The 21,591-nt window shown below is 40.1% G+C and overlaps 1 protein-coding gene across 1 annotated transcript in view; it reads left to right on the forward strand.

The window, feature by feature from the left end:
- Nucleotides 1–21,065, forward strand: part of LOC108134647 — a 118,566-nt gene extending 97,501 nt beyond the window's left edge. Inside the window, exons 2-5 of the mRNA XM_041708594.1 lie at nucleotides 13,698–14,233; nucleotides 14,292–14,324; nucleotides 20,677–20,755; nucleotides 20,814–21,065. Coding sequence (XP_041564528.1) covers nucleotides 14,027–14,233; nucleotides 14,292–14,324; nucleotides 20,677–20,755; nucleotides 20,814–20,932 — 438 coding nt within the window. The 5' untranslated portion in view covers nucleotides 13,698–14,026 and the 3' untranslated portion in view covers nucleotides 20,933–21,065. The remainder of the gene's footprint in view (nucleotides 1–13,697; nucleotides 14,234–14,291; nucleotides 14,325–20,676; nucleotides 20,756–20,813) is intronic.
- The last annotated feature ends 526 nt before the right edge of the window (nucleotides 21,066–21,591 follow it).

A 21,591-nucleotide genomic window follows, 5' to 3' on the forward strand; every position in this document is an offset into this window, starting at 1 on the left:
CAAATCTAGTTGCAGCTAAAACACCGTTAGACTGGCTTATTTATGGTTCCACCGATGACCCAGACAAATGATCATCGCGATTATCTGTTGTCCTACACTCCCGTTCCAAAGAAGACAGGAAATGCATGACATGAGATTACTTTAAAACAGAAAATTTTGTATAAAGATTCCAATTAAGCCTTTAGAATCTGCAAGTATATCTAGAGCCAGGGATATAATAAAGAACACATCTAAAATACTAGATGGATGCTATGAAACTGGTCTTCTTTGAAAAGAAGATGTGATTAAATTCCCGGACAAAATGGCTTTTCAGAGGCTACAGGGCGTAGAAAACAAAATGCACGGACTCGGGAAAATGGAGGAATATGATAAGACCATTATGGATTTTATACATAAAGGATACGCGGTAAAAATGTCTGATCGCGAAGCCGCTCTTGTTGCCTCACTTCGGGGTCATAAACATAAACAAGCCCAAAAAGATGAGATTAGTATTTGACGCGGCAGCTACGATCAACGGTATTTCTCTAAATACCATGCTTCTAAAGGTACCTGATGAAAACCCACCATTGACGACGATTCTTTTTAAATTCAGGCAAGGCCACGTCACAGTATGTGCTGACATCAAGGAAATGTTCTTGCAAGTGCAAAATCGTAGAGAAGATGAAGATTCTTTGAGATTTCTTTGGAGACATGGTAATCGAAATGCTCAGGTCGACACATATATGACTGTCCTTATATTTGGAGCAGCATGCTCGCCCTGTTGTGCTCAATACATAAAGAATACAATCAATACAAAATGCTTAAAGTTACAGGGAAGATGCCATTTAAACAAAGCATTATGTGGACGACTTCGTAGCCAGTTTCAAATCTGAAGAAGAAGCATTTCAGATCAGTCAGGAAGTTAAACGGGTCCATAATTTGGGAAAGTTTGAGCTCAGAGGCTTTGTTTCCAATTCCAAACATATACAACAATCGCTTAATGTCTCAAGGAACACTGATTTGGTGGAACCAACGGTTCGAATTAACAGCAAATCAACGAATAAGATTTTTGGAATGTGTTGGGATAGTCATAAGTTTGTATTCGATCTCAAGCTTAACCGTGTCGACAAGGAAATCTTGTGTGGTGGAAGTGCCCTACTAAACGGCAACTGCTAAGTCTAGTTATGTCCGTTTATGATCCCTTTGGAATGTTAGCAGACCTAATGATACACGGCAAAATCTTGATCCAAGATGTTTGGAGATCTGGGATACACTGGAATGACATGTTACCGGAAAATCTATTTGGCAAAGTTAAGCTTTGGGTTCAGTTAAAGCAAGCAAAACAATTTCAACTAAATAGCCCAAAAATTTTTGACAGAATTTTTATCAGTCAAAAATAATATCGAATTGCACATTTTCGTGGATGCGAGCGAACAGGCCTTTGCAGCTGTAGCACATTGGCGCGTATCTTATGGTGAAGGTGTTAAACTAGTCTTTATTGCCGGAAAGACCAGGTGCGCTCCGTTAAAATTGTTATCTATTCCCAGACTTGAGCTGCAAGCAGCGGTGTTAGGTACGCGTCTAATGAAAACTATTTTAGAAAGTCATGATGTTAATGTAAAAAGGACAACGCTTTGGTCTGACTCTAGAACAGTCATTTCATGGATTCGATCAGATCATCGACAGTTTAAGCCTTTCGTTGCCCATCGGGTAAGCGAGATTTTGGAAACGACATCAGAAAGTGACTGGCGCTGGGTTTCAACGCATTTAAAAACAGCAGACAGGGCAACAAAGTCCAGTAAATGTCCAAAATACGTTGTTGATAGCGAATGGATAGGCGGTCCAGAGTTTTTGCTTGCTGAAGAAGATTCTTGACCAATAATAGACTTCACTTTTTTATCAGATGACAGCATTGAAAGGCGTAAAACTACCATGAACGTTCAAACCACACAGTTTTTGGACATCAGCCGATTCTCGGACTATCTTCGATTAAAGCGCATGATGGGATGGTCTTTGAGATTCACAAACAATTTTCAGAATCAGACTCAAGGCAAAGAAAAAGGAGAATTATCTGCAGATGAGTTATTACTTTCTGAAGTTAAGTTGTGCAAAGTAGTGCAAAATCAAGTATTCGCAGAAGAGGTTGCAGAGTTACAAAGTTCAGATTCTGTGGCTAAGGGTAGTTCCATTTACACCCTTTCCCCAAGGCTGAATGCTTATGGCGTTTTAGTAGTTGCAGGTAGATTGGACATAGCTTCACCGAACTAATTGTGAAATGGTATCATGAGACTTATCATCATCAAAATGATGAGACCATTGTAAACGAAATAAGACGCAAGTTCTGGATCACAAACCTACGAAAAGCGGTCGTTCGAGCAAAGTCAATTGTCAATATTGTCAATATTGTAAGAATCGTAATACCAAGCCAATCACTCCTTTGATGGGTCAATTGCCCGAAGAGAGACTGACACCGTTTCAACGGTCATTCTCATTTGTAGGACAAGACTACTTTGGCCCGGTTATGATTACCATCGGAAGGCGGCAAGAAAAAAGATGGGTTGGACTCTTTACGTGTCTGACAATCAGAGTCATGCATTTGGAACTGGCTGCCGATTTATCAACAGACGCTTGCATTTTATGTATACGGAATTTCGTTAACAGAAGAGGTGTTCCTATAAGTATAGGATCGGACATGGGAACTAATTTCGTTGGAGCAGATAATGAGCTTAAAAAGATTAAGGACCTTTTTGACTGGGATTACATTAAATCGAAAATGTCAAATAAAGCAATCGATTGGCAGTTCAATTGCCCTTCAAATCCCAGTTCAGGTGGATGCTGGGAACGCTTGGTAAGGTCTACTAAACGAGTTTTAAGCGTAACGCTCAAGGAGAAAGCGCCTCACGTCGAAACCCTAAGGAGTTTGCTTATTGAGGCTGAAAATATAATAAATAGCCGTCCTTTGACTCATCTACCCATTAACATAGATGAAATGGAGCCTTTAACGCCCAATAATTTTTTGCTCGGGACGACCAATTCAACTCAAACTCCAGGAGATGTTAACAGCTTCTGTCATCGTAAGCAATACCGAACTGCGCAACAATTAAAGGTTCACTTTTGGAGTAGATGGATTAAAGCATATCTGCCGATCTTGACTAGACGAACCAAATGGCATTCACAAACCAAGTCGATCGCCGTTGGTGATATAGTAATCATGTGCGAAGATAATCAGCACTGCGGATGTTGGAAAAAAGGAATTATAAGGATGGTTACATTAGATTGGCAGAAGTTGAGACATCTTCTGGGATTCTTAAGTGTCCAGTATCAAAGCCAGCAGTATTGGATGTGCTAGGTAAAACCCCATAGTCGTTTTACGGGGGTGGGATGTTGCTGGTTCGTTAGAATTCAAAATTGTTGCCAAGCCTCATCTCCAGCTTATTAGCCCACTATCGATATTTCTTAAGCAATGAATCACGAGATCGCGTCGCCCATCACAAGAAAGTAGTATATGTGAGATTGGCGGCACGACAACACAATTTAAGAAATTTTTTTTTATTTTTGTATTCTGTATGAAAATTGCTTATTGTCCATCGCCAAATTAAAACTTTATCTATTTGCCACATGGTGTGGAAACACTCATATTAAGTTACCTTGCCATGAACAACTAAACATATAATGGGATTTCGGATTATAAAAATTTCATAAAAATATTTAAAATAAAAATATTATTTTTTTGACGTCGAAGTCTTATTATATATGCAAAACTTTACTATAGCGTTTGATAAAACGTTTGATAAAATTTTTTAATATTTTTATTGTTTTTATGGGAGCTTTATAACTCTGAAATATATAACCATTACTATATATCGAATAACTAAACAAAAAATTAAAGAACACCAAAGTTATAATTTTTTTTATTTGTTTTTCCGATTGTTCCTATGGGAGCTATATGCTATAGTCATCCGATCCGGCTCGTTCCGACTTATATACTACCTGCAATAGAAAGACAACTTTTGGGAAAGTTTCTTGCAGCTTGAAAACTGAGTGACTAATTTGCGTAGAAACGGACGGACAGACGGACGGACAGCCAGACGGACAGACGGACGGACGGACAGACGAACGGACAGACGGACGGACATACGGACGGACAGACGGACGGACAGACGGACATGGATAGATCGACTCCCCTAGTGATGCTGATCAAGAATATATATACTTTATAGTGTCGGAGATGTCTCCTTCACTGCGTTGCAAATTTCTGACTGAAATTATAAAACCCTCTGCAAGGGTATAAAAATTAGTCTCTTATGTTGGACAATAATGTGAAAATGCATAAACTTAAACTAAACTTATGCATAAACAAAACTCCAAAGGTTAAATTGGGCTCTAAAGCATAATGGCATTTTTGAAATATATGAATATACTTAAAATTGGGAGTCATTAAATCGAAATTTACTAACTCTTATTGAATAAAAAGTTTAATACTCACAATTTAATTTATCGCGTTGTTTTAGAAGATTGCCTTTGAGAGATTAACGCTCAATAACCGTCGCTTCAAACTTTCCGCATTTGAATTTTGCAATGCACTTTTTTCCGGTTATAATTAATTTATCGGTGGGATGTACGTAATACACGCCGCAATGCACCAAAGACCACATATTTTCCCTTTTTTATGGTGGAACTTACTGCAGTTGCTCAGTTTGGTTTGCGGAAGTCAAATAAAGTATTTCGGCCCAACAAATAAATTCGATATACTTGCACTAAAAATTATATGCAATAGTTATTTGAACAATTATTTACAATTGTTATTTTAAAAATGAATTATATAACCTAGAAATATTTTGTATTTTTTTGGGAAAATGTAATATGAAATGTAATATATCATACTTTATTATTTTTTGTTCTGATTAAGATAAAAATAGTCAACGTTTGTGTATGCGTAATATTCTTGGAAGTGAAATAAGAATAGATAATTTTATGGGTATTCAATTTACGATTAAGTCGCTGAATTGCTATAAATTTATCAGAAATTTTCAGCAATTAAGAGAAAAACCCGAAATGTTTCCCACTAGAACTGTAAAACAGCTGTTTCATCAAACAGTCGTTTCATCTGCTGTTTGTCAATGCTTTAGCATTGTTTGTCTAAGCTCTTCCTTGAGTTCAAGAATAACGACAAAATAAACGAAATGCCAAAAAATTGAATTTATTAACAAGCAATAGACTGTCTAAACCTCTTTATTTGCATATATTTATCTTGGGACCCGTACTGCCTTTTCAATTTTCGTAGAAAAAAGCAACTAACCTAGATTTTCAACAATTCAACAAAATTTTCAGCATCCTCGAATTTTTCTGAAATTTTAGCTATTAGCTATAAATTGCATAGCTTTCTTAACCGTTCACATCGGGCTTACTCCATAATTGATTTTACGAACAGGTGATTTGTTTGTTGTTTTTTTGGTATTTCTTAGTAACATTGCCTTCTGTAATGTTGTAAAACCACTCACGACTCTTTTAAGCTAAAAAATGAAAAATATTGACCTTTAACATATTTACATTATACATTTTCTATAATTTGAAAAAACATTAGCCTGAACAATGGTACACAATTTAAAATTAATTGTAATTTACCGTACCGTACACAGAAATATTTAAAGCCAACGTCTTTTTAAATAAGTACCATATTATGTGTAGGAATAAAAAAAATCACGTTAACTATGACGTAGAAATGGATACAGTCTGGTAATGGCTTGAAAATATCTATAACAGTATATTTTTGATTGTTAAAGACCATTACACAAAATAAGCATAGCCTTGATTATCATTGGCCTTATCAATAAGCAGAGCTATGCTTCTATCGGTGTTCTGGGTCTGTATTTCCTGAAAACTTTTTTTTCGTATTTGTGAAAAGGTTTTTTTCCAACAATTAAGGCGATACACTTAAAATTTTTGATTTGAGGATATTTCAAATGCTAATTCTTCATAAACTAAGGTAATCTTTTAATTCTTATATTTTCACAAAGAGTTCAAGCGTCGTATAAATTTAGATTTTTAGCTCAGATTTGTTACTGAGAAGCGTAAAACCAATTTGCGAATTATCAAAAGTCTATTCAATTTGGGTTGTTTTTTTTTTCATTACATTTTCGAAAAATTATGACAAAACGGTTAATTTATTTTTCTTAAATCCATCAAACAAATTATATTTTTTAAACTACAAAATGTTTACAGCAAAAAAGGATTATGTTGCTTATAAAATAATTTAAAATTATAAAACTGCGGTTTTTTAATTTTATTGAATTAATGCTACTACTATTATTTTGACATTTGTTAGTTTTGATATTTGTTTGTCCTAATATCAGATAATGGCTGATTTCCATAAAATAAATTGCAAAATTGTCCGTATTTCTTTTGTATTCAACTATATATAGTCCAATAAAAACATTTAAAGATGAGGGGCGATGGCACTACAATTTTTTAAAGACAAATACAAAATACTGTAAGCGTAGGCAATAGAAATACATTTAAAATAATTGTTGTTATGCATGCCAACTCCAAAATTAACTTCGGAAAAAAAATGTATAATTTATTAATTAATCTTTAACTGTTTATCAATAAACAAAAGAGTAAGAACGTGGATCAGCGCACTCAACGCCAAAAACAACAAGACAAAGTCTGTGAAAAATTCAGAGAGAGCAAGACAAACGTTGTCTCTCATTGGCCCGTAACAATGCTTATTTCTCTTTCACGAGTAATAATCCAGAACCGAAAGTGCAAGAAAGTGCAAGTTTACTGACCGCCGAAAACCAAAGAGCTAGTTCTTGCTTTCTCGCCCTGCTTTTCACCGCTCAAACGCCATGGAGTGAGCAATGTAAAAAAGCCACCTAGTGCAACAACAGCAGCAAGTACTACGCCAACTATAGCGGTCTCTGTCGCCAACAATGCAATAACGGCTCCACTCTCATCTTCTGCAGCGCGTAAAGCAACAAAACAACCAAGTGCAAAAATCGGGTCAAACGGCAAAAACAAAGCTACGGTAGAGGAAATGAAAATTGCGCAAGCGGGTTCGGTCATGCAGACAGGCATGGATCGCTACATTAATTATTCCAAGCACAAGCTAACACCCCAAAAAATTTGACGGCAATATGCCCAAAATAGACCGCACTAACAAAGACTCTGAAAATCTCAGGCCATTAAATGAAAACAGATTTTCCATTGTGGCGGAGCCTGAAACAGAGTCTGAAGAATTAGCCCCAAAGAAACATTAGCCCCCACCTATCTTTATTCGGGAGAAGGTCTCCAACGTCCTAGACAACAAAATAGTTGAGCTTGTCGGAAAAGATATCTTTCATGTTATTCCGCTTATGAAAGGGAATATAAGTGGAACCAAACTTCAAACCAAAACCTACGATTATTTCCGAGCAAGTGTCGAAGTACTTAAACGATGTAAAAAAGAATTACTACACGTACCAGCTGAAAAGTTGCAAAGGCTTACAATTTGTGCTCAAGGAAATAGAACCCGATGTGACCACCTCCGAAATTATAGAGACTTTAAAAGAAATCGGTTTTTGCGCAAAAAATGTTATAAACATTATGAACAAAAACAAGAACCGCAGACTCCGCAGGTGCTGGGGCCAGACAACAGAACTTAGAAAAAAAACGCAGTGCACCCGATCTACAAGTGGCAGTACCTTCTGCACCGTAGGAACGGGCCAGTGCAATGCACAAAATGGCAGGAATACGGACACACCCAAAGCTTACTGCACCCTCAGGTCAGTTTGTGTAGCTTGTGGAAACTGCCACGGCTCCGAAATCTGCCCTGCCAACAAGGCATTAAAAAGTGTGTAAACTGCCAGGGAAACCACACAGGAAACTAGAGATCCTGCCAGTCTACAAGGAGATGAAAAGTCGTATGCAACGAGCAACAACGGCACGCCATAACATTTACATAAATTCACAAACGACACCGGAAGTTTTCTTCGCAAAAGCAGCCAGGTCATCATTTGGCCAATTACCACCAACGGCATTTCCTACGCCAGTGCTCTAAGATCACACACAGCTCACATAGAGCCGAAAATTGATAACATACAGCAGGCCATGGTACAGCCACAAAGTATCATGGAAACTATGATGATAACTTTGCAACAAAATATGATGGAATTTATGTCCTTCATGAAAACCACCATGCAAACTCTAATGCAAAACCAAAATATCTGGTTTGGTGTATGCTTGCAGCTCAGCAGTCCAAATAAATTATGCCTAGCCTTCGAATAACTCTGTGGAACGCCAACGGTGTTTCACGGCATATACCTGAAATAACTCAATTTCTGAACGAAAACCACATCGACGTTATGTTGCTGGCAGAAACGCATCTCACCAGCAAATATAACTTTCAAATACGGGGATACACGTTCTACGGCACCGATCATCCAGATGGTAAAGCACATGGCGGAACCGGCATCTTAATAAGAGACCGCATCAAACACCACTTTCACCAACGGTTTGAAAAAATTTATCTGCAAGCTACATCGATTTAATTTCATTGGGCAACTGCAACCTACCATTGCCGCTGTCTACTACCCATCCCGCTTTGCAGTCTCCGAAGACCAATTCATGGACTTTTACAATTCACTTGTAGAGCTTAGAGATTCATAGCAGCAGGTGATTACAAAGCCAAGCACACACACTGGGGATCCCGCCTTGTGACCCCCAATGGAAGGCAACTATTTAATGCACTAATCAAAACATGCAACAAACTGGACTAGGTTTCACCAGGCAGTCCGACATACTGGCCTACAGATCCTAGGAAACTACCTGATTTAATTGATTTTGCTGTGACAAAAAATATTCCTCGCAAACTAATATCTGCAAAATCGCTTTTGGATCTATCATCGGACACTCACCAGTGCTAATAACTTTTCTTGAAAGCCTGGAATTAATCGAGCCAGTACATTGAGAAACTTTCAACCGCCAGCATCCTTTGTGGAGGGCGACGGCGCTGGCCGAAACAGTAATTCCCATAAGAGACTCTTCAGGCAATTGGGCCAGAAGCGACAAAGACAGAGTTTGTACATTTGCTTTAAACCTTCGAAATGTTATTCAGCCAAACCCTGCAAATAACTCATTCACACTACCGTCGCCTTCAATTCAAATTGGAACTGAGACGACGCTAATTCTGTTTCAACCAAAAGAAGTTGCAAAAGTCATCAGCGAGCAATTAAAAACAAAAAATAGAGGTGATCTAATAACTTCTAAGTTGCTCATTGCAAACTGTGCAGTTGAGGTAATTTGTAAACTCTTTAACGGAATAACACGACTTGGCTACTTCCCAAAAAAATGGAAAAAGTCGGTAATCATAATGATCCCAAAGCCAGGAAAAGATCACACAATACCAGCTTCATACAGACTGATAAGTTTACTCTCGTGTCTGTCAAAACTGCTCGAAAAATGCTTTCTGACGCGCATAATCCCACATCTGAAAGAGCACAACGTTATTCCGGCACATCAATTTGGCTTTCGAGAAATCCATGGAACAGTAGAGCAAGTCAATAGATTGACAACAAAAATACGAACTGCATTCGAGCTTCGGGACTACTGCAGTGCGGTATTCGTTGACGTTGCGCAGGCTTTCGACCGAGTCTGGCTCGATGGCCTTATGCATAAAATCAGAATTTTACTGCCGGAAAACACTCACAGGATACTTGAATCATACCTTTACAACAGAGCCTTCGCCGTGAGATGCAACACAACAACATCCGAAGATTACACGATAGAGGCTGGAGTTCCACAAGGTAACGCCCTTGGTCCAACTCTATTTCTCCTCTATACCGCAGATATTCCCACGAACGAGCGGCTAACTACTTCTACATTCGCAGACGATACCGCAATCCTAAGTCGGTCCAAATGCCCAATTCAGGCAACAGCACTACTATCATCTCGTGGTATTGGAGAGGTGGTTATCAGACTGGCGTATAAAAATAAAAGCGCAAAAGTGTAAACACATAACGTTTACTCTTAACAGACAAACGTGTCCCCCGCTAACTCTGAATAACACGCCACTTCCACAAGCTGACGATGTAACGTACCTTGGCGGAGACATATCGAAGCTAAGAAAATTCATCTAAAACTAAAATCCAATAGTCTTCATTGGCTCATAAACGCTCGCTCCCCCCTCTGCCTGGACTTCAAGGTCCTGCTCTACAATTCAACGCTTAAGCCAGTCTGGACTTACGGCTCCCAATAGTGGGGAAACGCGAGCAGCAGTAACATCAATATTATCCAGCGAACCTAATCAAAAATCCTGACTGTCAGATATAGTATTTCATTTAAGATTTTATATGCTTATTGTTAGTCTCAATTCAAAGAAGATTCAATAAATAAAATGCATATGTTAACAAAAAAAATGCATGCCAACGCACATAACTTGACGGGACCGTTACATTTCGTCTGCAGATGTCTGCATTTGTTCAGAAATACGAGAACATATATGTAAATGCATGTATGTGAAACTTATGCGGTCTTTGTAGTTCTGAAATTCCCTTCCCTGCATTTTCCTCGCGGCATGTTGGAAAAATCAAAAACACATGTCAACATAGGCAAGAAAAATTCTGCCGCCGCTTTGCCTCTGCCGATGCCGATTTTGAAGTGATTCGGAGCAGCGGCCGAAAGTGAGAGAGAGGGATGGATGGAGGGAATACCCTTTTAAATAGTGCTGGGATATTTATAAATTTGTAAGTTTATATTAAAAAAAAATGTATTGCTTATTAAAGTAATTCCCCTAGTATTCTCTCAGGAATACTCCCGGACTACGAATTCCTCGCCGTGAACGCCGGCTTCATAAAAATTCCTCGCCGTTCTGTATTGATAATTCTTCGGGAGTTCCCGGGAATTAGCGGCGGTCCCGGGGGATTCCCTACAAAATCTTAGCGATTAGAGCTGCAGGGTATGGTTAAATTGACGTAATAGATTTGTAAGCATGAAATAATGTTGGTTCTGAACACAAAATATGTATTCATAAATTTTCTGTATAAATACGACTGTATTTATGAACATAAATTTGTATAAATAATATTTTAACTGAGGGAGAAACACAGTTCAACAAAAAAAATAATTTGAAGAAGTTATGGGCTAACTTTGGCGGAACACTTGAAAATAATATCGGTATTAATTTTCACTATATTTTGGAACATATTTTGCACATAATAAACTTTTCGATGAATTCTTCTCACTGCTTAGAACTTATTTTGCGATGTATTGAATTAAACCTTGATGTACGGCCAAATGTACTTATGTATTTCTTCTGACTTGGACTAAGATGGCCGCACGGTCAAAGAGAAAAGGAAAAAGAAGATGATTTTTTTTTAATTGCCTTTGTCGGATTAAATCGAATTTGAATTCTAGACAGATGGTACAGAAAGTCAAACGAAACGATGATTTCGATCGGCTGACTGCAGACCAGCAATTAATATTTTAAAGAAAAACTTCATACTTATTTTGATTTGGTGGAGAGTTATTGATAGGCAGCTTTCGGTGGCAGGTAAAAGTTGCGACCTGATGTGGGAGTGAAAAGAAAAGTACTCGGCGATCGCGATGGAATGAAAAGAATGAAGACTTCTTCAAAAATAGTGCTGGCCGGGCGGGCGTTTATTTCACGAGCTCATAAAGTAAGAACTAAATAGAAGAACCATTAGCTCTGCCCTAACCTCTACCCAAGCTTTGCTGAGAGCCATGTTCGAAGCTAAACTTGGTTTCCCACCCCACTTTCTAGTTTTTGGTTCGAACTTGCAATTCGTCCTGCAGCGAACTTGCAACTGCACTGCTCGCACCAGCCCTTAGCAATGAGAGCGAGCAGTTCAGCTGCAGAAACTCACCGCGGGACCGAATTATAAGTTCGAATCGAACCGTGAGAGACTGAAGATTTCCCCTTTTTTTAATCTAGGTGGCATCACTGGAAAAGTCTCGAGAGAGAGCGGCAGAGCAAATGGTTCCTCTATATAGTTCTTACTCTATGACGAGCTGACAAGTGAAACAAGTAAGAACTATAAAGAGGCACCATTTGCTCTGCCCGAACCTCGGCCCAAGATCCTCTGAGAGCCATGTTCGAAGCTAAACTTGATTTCCCACTGGCATAACTGGAAAAGTCACTTGAGAGAGCGGCAGATCAAATGGTGCCTCTATATATTTCTTACTCTATGACTGAACTTACAAACCAGCTTATTCTGAACTATGAACGTCGAAATCTCGGAAACTAAAAAAGCTAGAGATTTGGGATTTGGCGTGCATCTTCTACGTTTTTTCTACGCAGCGAACGGAGTCACGCCCATTTTTAAGGCCCACAAATAGAAAAACACTTAACACGTATGTCACGTCGCTCTGAGACATGTTAGACCATTGGTGTTGGACTCTGTGTGTGTTTCGATCGTACCCATCGCTAGACACTACAATTTTAAGAATCGAGGTGATATTTTAGAAGTCTTGTGGTTTTGAAGCCTTTTGCCGCCGTTCAGTTACCGCTCTGCCGCTCCACTGCCGCCCTCTGCCGCTGTTGGGCCGCTGCTTGCCGATAATCGCTGAAGTAGAGAGACAAAACGAAAAAACTGGGTTGGGTGTGCGACAGATGACGCCACCTAAACTTCGACTGTTTTGTAGGAGAAATTCTTAGTTTGAAGTTTGTAGGGCATCAACAGTGTTTAGCAACAAAAACAAAAAAAAACAAAATATCACCGAAAATTGGGTTTTCGTATTTTTAAATATACGGCGGTCACATTAGCTAATGAAACATAGGTTGGTTCACTTAGGAACACCCATTTGTCTTGAAAAAGTACAAATTGTTCGCGGAATTTTTTGGCTGTGTACGTGTGGTATGTATTTAATTAATTAAAAGCAACGAAGAAGCCTTCCGACTTATATACTACCTGCAATAGAAAAAATACTTTTGTAAATTTTCATTCAGCTAGCTTCAAAAATTGGCGACAATGCTTTGTAGAATCGGACAGTCTAACGGCCGCTTAGACGGATCGACTTTCGTAGTGATGCTGATCAAGAATACTGATATAATAACATACAGCTGCGGCAAAAAAATGGCACACTTATACAAAAAAATTTGGTTGAATATTTTGTTTATACAATAGTTTAAAATATATTAGTTAAAAGAAATAACAGCATTTGTATGCGTTGAACAATTTAAACAAAAATATTTCAACGCAAATAGATAAGTAATCGAACAGGTCGGAAACAAAAATATCACCTTTTACAAGATAGCCTAAAAGCTTAAAAATACTGTTAAGTTCTCAACACTTTTGATAAAAATAGCACAGTTTTGCCTTGTATATCCTTAAGTGCTCAGATTCATACAATATAAACAAACTAGAGTCAAGTTAAGGTGCCTAAAACTGTAAACCGCAGTAAAAATCATTCCTTATCGTGTACGGAAATACGGATATTATATTAAAGAACTACAGACAACTTTCTCTATTTGATTATTAAACCGTTACCTTCATCCCCAAACCGATGTTCTTGATGTACTACAATTGAATTAGCAGAATTATGAAATATTAAAAATATCATGTGATTTGTTTTTACCAAATCAGCACTGATTTTAAGTTCACATATCCTTGGGTATGCTGAAACTTACTCATGTTTTTGTATCCTTATTTTTTACTGAAAAGTTAAAAAGCGTTAGAATCTGACATTTTCTAAGAACTCTCGTCTGTACTTCTATTTTCCAGATAAATCAACCGTGATCACGTTAGCCTAGGTAGATGGCACCTTTTTGATTTATAAGAGAAAGTGTTTTATTCCTTGTATCATTTTTACTTCGACAATTTCAGAAAACATTATTTTAAGTTGGTTTGTATTGTATTGATACTATTGGTTATCAGCTGTTTTTTTATGGAAAAGCAATTTATCGTCTGTTTAAATTTATTTTCCTCCTTATTATCATGTTAAGGTACTTTGCAGTGCGGACGAGAAAAAGAACATTGCCAACATATTTTCTTAATTTTCTTAATAAACATTGCCAATGTATGCTACAAAAATTATTTTTTAGAATTAAAAAATGCATTCAGTTGGCATTCATTCCGCTATGGCGATTAAGCGGCAAAGAAAACGACGAGATGACCAAAAAAGAGCCCGAGAAAGGCGCTACAGCACACAAAGCTCTGAGAGTGGAGAAACTTTTCATTCTCCAACTGGATCTATGAGACGCAAATATAACCATCCCCATCATGTGGCTAGTACTGGTACAGGAATGCTTGATAGCCAGGTTTAAGTTTTGGTAAATAAATTAAAGTATTAAATTAATTATTAAATTGATCGTATAGGTTGTTACCAGTATTGGAATGTTGCATATTGGTATTGTTAAAAGTTGAAAGTTAATCTGTGGCGTTTTGTCAATTGTGTTTTGGCCCATCTTTCAACTTTTTGCATTCGTGTAAAAATCGGTAGATAGTGAGCATTCGAACCAAGAAATAAAAATTTGCATGTACTAACAATAAACATAATATATTTCGAATTATATGTGAATCGCTTTGGCCAAAGAACAAGCAATAAAATACTCGTCGTCGACCCAATTAGTGCGAACTTAATTCCCCCAACTTTCGTCGTAGTGAGCACCAATTTAGGGTATAAATAAAAATAGCTGGAAAAAGTGCAAATTGTGAAAATTGTAGCTCTCAGAAAATTAGCGGCAATAACTTTCGCTGCAGTTTGTCCGAACATTTCCCGCGCTTTTCAGAATTTTCCCGCGCTTTTCCAATTTTTCCGCGCTTTTCATAATTTTGCGCGCATTTTGGCGTCAGGCTTATATATTCGTTGCCCTTAGTTATCGGTCAGTGTATCATTCTCCGTTAGCATCTGCATAGGAAGAGCCGCTAGCCGCGTACACATACACACGCACACCGACACCGCTGCCGCTATTTCGAGTTATCTTTTGTCGTTTTCGTTCTCGATCGCTGCAGCAGTGCAATTTTCGGTCTGCCTAAACGTTTGTTCGTTGTTTCGGTACGCTTGAGCTTGAGCGGTAGCTCCCCTACAGTGCGTGCGTGCGGCATATACTGTCGCAGGGTTTATATAAAAAATATAAAAACCCTATTTAGATTTTTTTGTAATTCTCTCGGCACTTAGCTCCCTTACACCGTGTGCGATCGGTATAGTACTCGTTGATTTTTTATTTTATTATTTTAAAAAAAAAAAAAAATAATTTAATAAAAATAAATATTTAACACCTCTTCGATACCAACCAAATAAATACAAATAAACGCAATGGCAACTAAGGATATCGAAGAGCTTAAACATCAACGAGATGTCTGCATGAAAAGTATTAACCGAACTTATCGCCACTTAAAAGAAGCTAAATTATCTATAAATCCGGTCGAGCTTGAGTGTCGATTAGAGATTCTAAATACGCACATTGAAAATGCTTTACTTTTGCAAAACCAAATAGAAGTGAAAGATACAAAAGATGTATACCGCGAAGAGTTGGAAGAGAGGGCCGTAATGACAAAGTCATTGCTGATTTCAATTTTAAATAAGTCCAAACAAAATAATATCGAGAAATCCGCTCCGCCAGCAAATCGCCCGCCTCAATGCCGTCTGCCGAGCGTTGCTCTCCCAACTTTTAGCGGAAAACACTCCGAATTTAAAAATTTTATAAGCCTTTTCGAAACTTTCGTTGACAAAGATGACACTTTACACGATATTGAAAAATTCAATCATTTAATTTCGTGTTTAGCTGGAGACGCTTTAGGAACAGTTAGGGCCTTCCAAGTTACTGCGGAAAATTATCCCAAAGCCCTTGCTAGCCTGAAGCGGGTGTACGATAATGATTGTCTTATTTTTTTTGACAACATATCGACACTTTTTAATTTGCAAAAAATTTCCCAGCCTTCAGCTACAGCCTTGAGAACCCTCATCGACACGGTCACAGCCTTGTATGACTCATTGCTGTCTATTGGGGATGATAGACGCATTACTAATGCCATTTTAATACATCTGGTAATGAGCAAGGTCGATGCAGGAACTAAAAGAAAATGGGAAGAACAGTTAGATTATACTTCGCTTCCACTTTGGAGCGAATGTGAGGCGGCCCTCAACAGGCGTTACCAACACATGGTAGCAGAAGAGGCTTCCAAGCCTAAAACTGTTCCGCAGGCCCAATCTAACCCTAAGAAGAATGGAAATAGGAGTTTTTTGTTTGTCGCTGCCAGGAACGACTCTGTTCAATGCATGTATTGCAACTCAGCTGAACATCAGATTGGAAACTGCGCTTCCTTCGCAGCCCTGACAGTTCAGCAAAGATTCGATTTCGCTAAAAGAGCACCCTTATGCATTAACTGTTTAAGAAAGGGTCACACTGTCAAAAAATGCAAATCGAACAGATGTAGAGTGTGCAATTCCTCACATCACACTTTGCTACATATATATGCCCCAAACACAAATCTCGCGTTGCCACCTCCTTCTCAGCCCACGCTCATGCAGGAGTCTCCATCCACTTCGCATGTTTTGCATACGAATGCATCGGATCGAGTCATTCTTGCAACTGCTGTTGTGAGCGTCCAAACAAAAAGCGGCGAGTTTGTATTAGCTCGAGCGTTGCTCGACTCTGGTTCACAATTAAACTTTGTAACCGACGAGCTCGCTCAGAGGCTCAAAATTACAAGAGAGGACGTGTGCATGAGCTTGCGAGGCATTGGTGGAACTAATGCCCAAGCCACAAAAAATACACACGATTGTGAAGTCGCGAGTAGGGAACAGCCAATTGTCGTCCGATTTTTGGATTATGAAAAATATTTCTGGTTATCATCCGATCAAGCGGTGAACACCAGCGGGTGGAGGGTGCCTGAAAATATTCAGTTGGCAGATCCATTCTTCTTCAAGCCCCAAAAAATAGATATGCTTATCGGCGCTGAAACATTCTTTGAACTTTTATCGATTGGCCAGATAAAGCAGGGCCCTGAATTCCCCATCCTACAAAAGACAGTTCTCGGCTGGATAGTGTCAGGCAGATGTGCCTCTGAAAATAATAAAAACGCTGAAAAAATGGTACATCTCAGCTGCCAGGAGGAAGCGTTGGAGTCAATTGACACAACCCTGCAGAAATTTTGGTCTGTGGAGGACTTGCCGCCCAAGGCTAAAGTCCATACTCCTGAGCAACAACTCTGTCAACAACACTTTGAGAAAAATACTCAAAGATTGTCGTCCGGTAGATTTTCGGTTCGTTTGCCGTTTAAATCTGACCCAAATCTTGGTTCGTCATACGAAGTTGCGAAACGTAGATTTTTGTCGCTAGAAAGGAAATTGTCAAAGGACCCTTCGCTGAAGAAGATGTATATTGAATTCATGGAGGAATATGTTTCACTGGGCCACATGTCTTCCACCAATGACAAAATTCCGAATACTCCGCACTATTTCATTCCGCACCAATGCGTTTTACGGCCACAAAGTACTTCAACTAAGTTGAGAGTAGTTTTCGATGCATCGAGCCGTACTTCTACGCAGGTAGCGTTGAATGACATCGTGATGGTAGGCCCAACTATTCAAGAGGAGCTGTACTCGACTCTGCTTCGGTTTAGATTGCATAAGTTTGCCCTTGCGGCCGACGTCAAAAAGATGTATCGCCAAGTGATGGTGGACGAAGCTGATCGTAACTTCCAGCTTATAGTATGGAGACGAGATCCTTCTGAGTCCCTGAAAATCTTTAAGTTGAACACCGTTACATATGGAACTTCGCCAGCACCCTTTTGGCGATTCGGTGTTTAATGCGGCTAGGAGAGATGGCGCAAGCAACTCATCCAAAAGCCGCAAAGGTTATTCAGAATGATTTTTATGTTGACGATTTGTTGACTGGCGCCGGATGCGTTGAGGACCTGCAAAGCCTTCGAGACGAAGTTTCTCAGGTCTTGCAAGAGGCATGCTTTGAATTGGCAAAGTGGTTTTCAAACTGTCCAGAGTTATCCGCATCTGATAGCGCTGTAATGCCACTTATGGCAGACTCAGACGTAACCAAGACCCTTGGCGTGGTTTGGTTACCGGTTAAAGATTACTTCCAATTTCGGTTGGATGACTCTTTCCTGGATCTTCGCGCGACAAAACGAAATATTTTGTCGGTGACTGCTCGACTTTTCGACCCACTTGGCCTCATGTGTCCTTTGGTCACAAAGGCAAAGATGTTGTTGCAGGAACTGTGGCTTCGAAAATTAGATTGGGACGAGTCGCTACCGATGCAGTTGCTCACGTCGTGGGTGACGTTTAAAGCGACGCTTCTGCAGCTGCCTAAAATTAAGGTATCGCGATTCGTCAACACAGATCCACAAGTCCCGATTCAAATACATGGTTTCGCTGACGCTTCCATGCGAGCGTATGGAGCGTGCATCTACGTTCGGACTCAAACTGCTGAAGGTTTGAAAGTGTCTTTACTGACCGCCAAATCGAAAGTAGCTCCCCTCAAGACGAAAACTTTGCCTCGCCTTGAGCTGTGTGCAGCTCACCTTTTAGCAGATCTCTATAATCGTGTCAGGCCATTGCTAAATTCTCCCATTGAGAATGTTTTCCTGTGGACAGACTCCGAGATCACTTTACACTGGATTAAAACCCCTCCCTCGTCGTTGTCGGTTTTTGTTTCGAACCGGGTTGCAGAAATTCAGGAGTGGTCGGAGAAAGCAATTTGGAGACACGTTCCCACGAAAGTCAACCCAGCAGATATAGTGTCCCGAGGATGTGACGTAGAGGAGCTTACAACGTCCATTTGGTTCGGTGGGCCTTCGTTCTTGCTAGACTCAGAAAATAATTGGCCTGTAAATAAACATTTCGAACTGCCGGCTGATGTAATGGCGATGGAGCTACGCAAATCGGCAATAGCTCTCGTAGTCAGCCCAGAGCCAAATTATGTGCTTCAGAAAATAGAGTCCTTTTCGTCGCACCTGAAGCTTCTGAGAGTTTTCGTGTGGGTTTTTCGTTTTATTCAAAGGTGCAGAAAGGTGTCGAAGCCCTTTGAAAAAAGTATTTCGCCAAGAGAACTGGATTTTGCTTTTGATAAAATTGTCGAAGTTGTCCAATTTCACGAGTTCAGGGACGACATAAGTAAAATTCGGAAGAATAAACCGGTAGCAACGAATATTCAAAAGTTAAACCCTTTTCTTCAGGAAAATAAATTGGACTGGTGCTCCTCGACATTGCTACGAGTTGGGGGTCGGTTATTGAATGCTCCTATCCCGTACGAAGCCAAATTCCCGTTGTTGCTGTCTAAAAGCTCACAGTTCGTCAGATCCTATGTGTCATACCTGCACGTTACGAACTGTCACGCTGGCCCACGAGCTCTCGTAAGTCGTCTGCGCGAGAAAATCTGGCTAGTTAATGCTCAAGAAGTCTGCCGACGAACAGTTCGGTCGTGCATGCGCTGCTTTCGCTGTAAGCCGCAACTTTTGACGCAAATTATGGGAAACTTGCCAGCAGATAGACTTCGAGCTCTCCGCCCGTTCAATATTTGTGGCGTTGATTTTTGTGGTCCCTTCAGCACAACGTATCGTATCCGTGGTAAGCCACCGTACAAGTCGTACGTGGCCTTGTTCGTCTGTTTTGCGTCCAAAGCGGTCCACTTAGAATTAGTGTCTGACCTAACCACTGATGCGTTCTTGTTGGCATTTCAAAGGTTCGTGAGTCGTCGCGGGATTCCGGAGAAGGTGTGGTGCGACAACGCCACCAATTTCGTCGGCGCAGATCGCCACATGAGAGAGTTCCGAGCCCGTCTGGAGGAGCAGGGGGCGGTATCGAAACATTCGCATCAAAAAAGGATGCGAGTTTGCGTTCATACCGCCCAGAGCACCGCACTTCGGCGGACTATGGCAGGTGTGAAGTCTGCAAAGCACCTGTTCCTTCGGACGGTAGGCCAAGACCTCTTGACCGCGGAGGAGCTCGGAACTCTGCTCACCAGCGTGGAGGCCGTGCTCAACTCCAGGCCCCTCGGCGCTCTAAGCAGCGACCCGAACGACGGCGAGGCCCTGACCCCCGGGCACATGCTCATCGGCGGCCCTCTTCTGGCCCCACCATCAGCGGCGGTCCCGGGCCAGATCAGCCTGACCTGCTTGCGACGATGGCGAGGTGTCTCGTCTCTCAGGCACAGGTTTTGGCAGCGATGGTCCCGGGAGTACATCTCCAGCCTCCAACAGCGGTCCAAGTGGCACCAGGGGGAGCCCAACCTCGTCGTGGGAGCGCTCGTCGTCGTCGCAGAAGACAATCTTCCGCCCCAGCAGTGGAGCATCGGACGAGTGGTAGCGGTGCACGCCGGCGCCGATAGCAAGGTTCGCGTGGCGGACGTCAGGACGCAGGACGGCGAATATCGGCGAGCTGTTCACCGACTGGCCCTGTTGCCCGTTCTGGGCTGAAGGACGTCGTCCCTTCAGAGGGGGCGGTGTTTGCGCACTCAGCGCTTGCATGTAAATCACTAGTTGTAGGGCGAGAGCGGGAGCCAATAAAGCTTTCGTCTGTTCGCTCTTGCGAATTCGCCCCGTCTCTCGCCACCGTAGCATAAGTTAGGTTCTAAGAGAAATTATTGAAATATAATTGTTAGTGATCCATCGAACATCATCGTAGCCACTCCCTTTCGTCGCGCTTTCGACATAGTTTCACAATTTTTCGCAAATTAAAATCGCCAGAACTACTGCGTTCACAAAGTTTTTCGCGTTGTTAATACAAAATAGTATTAAATTTTCAATTGTGTTTGTTGTGTTTGGAGTTTTTCTGTGTGGCGCCGGTATTATTCCAGATGAAACTATATCCTGGAATGTATTAAGTAAGTCATCATTACCATACATCTATATTTAATTCATATCAGTCAATCGATAAATAAGGTACTAGCTCAGCCTGGTGGAATGAATTTACTTGCACCGGACTATTTTCCCTCGGATTGGGTTTATTTTTACTAATTTTAAACTGCCTAGGGGACCCTTTGCTTGACACTAAATGTTGATCTGAAAACAAAAACCCTCTTGTCACTGAAAAGAAACACCCCCACCTCTTGAATAGGGGACTCTATGTCTGAGCACTACCCAATAACATGTTCACTCAAATTTCAGTTTTAAAATTTTTTTTTATTCTTTGACTAAAAAATGTTATATGATTTTTGCTTTTACAGTAAAAAATAAATTTGTTAACAAATATTTGTTAAAAAACTTAAGTTTCCTTATTTCGTATTTTGTTTATCATTTTTAAGCTAAGATTCTAATATTTTCGCATTATATCCATGGCTTTCAACCTAAGGTTTGGTGCTAGTGGCATTGACACGTATCCGGTCCCTCACTAACATCATCGTCGACCCAGGGGCATAATAGCATATGAATTTTGATTTACGTTCACCAACGTTCTTAATCCAGCTAATGTTATTGTAAAGCACTTCCAAGGTAGACCGAAGTTCCTTGATCATGACCACTCCAAATTCTTTGAGGAATCCTTTTATATCTTCACATACAATATTGTTTTTGTTAGTCATTATTGTTTATATGTTGTAGTTTATATTTGTTTGCTGCTGCTGCTTATATTAACGAACGCAAAGGTATTAACGAACTCAAAGGACTTTGGAATTGAACTGGAGCCCTTTCACATTTATCACCCTTTCAAAGTGAGGATCAT

This window comes from Drosophila elegans, unplaced genomic scaffold (genome assembly GCF_018152505.1).
Source record: "Drosophila elegans isolate 14027-0461.03 unplaced genomic scaffold, ASM1815250v1 contig_340, whole genome shotgun sequence".
Taxonomy (NCBI): Eukaryota; Metazoa; Arthropoda; class Insecta; order Diptera; family Drosophilidae; genus Drosophila; species Drosophila elegans.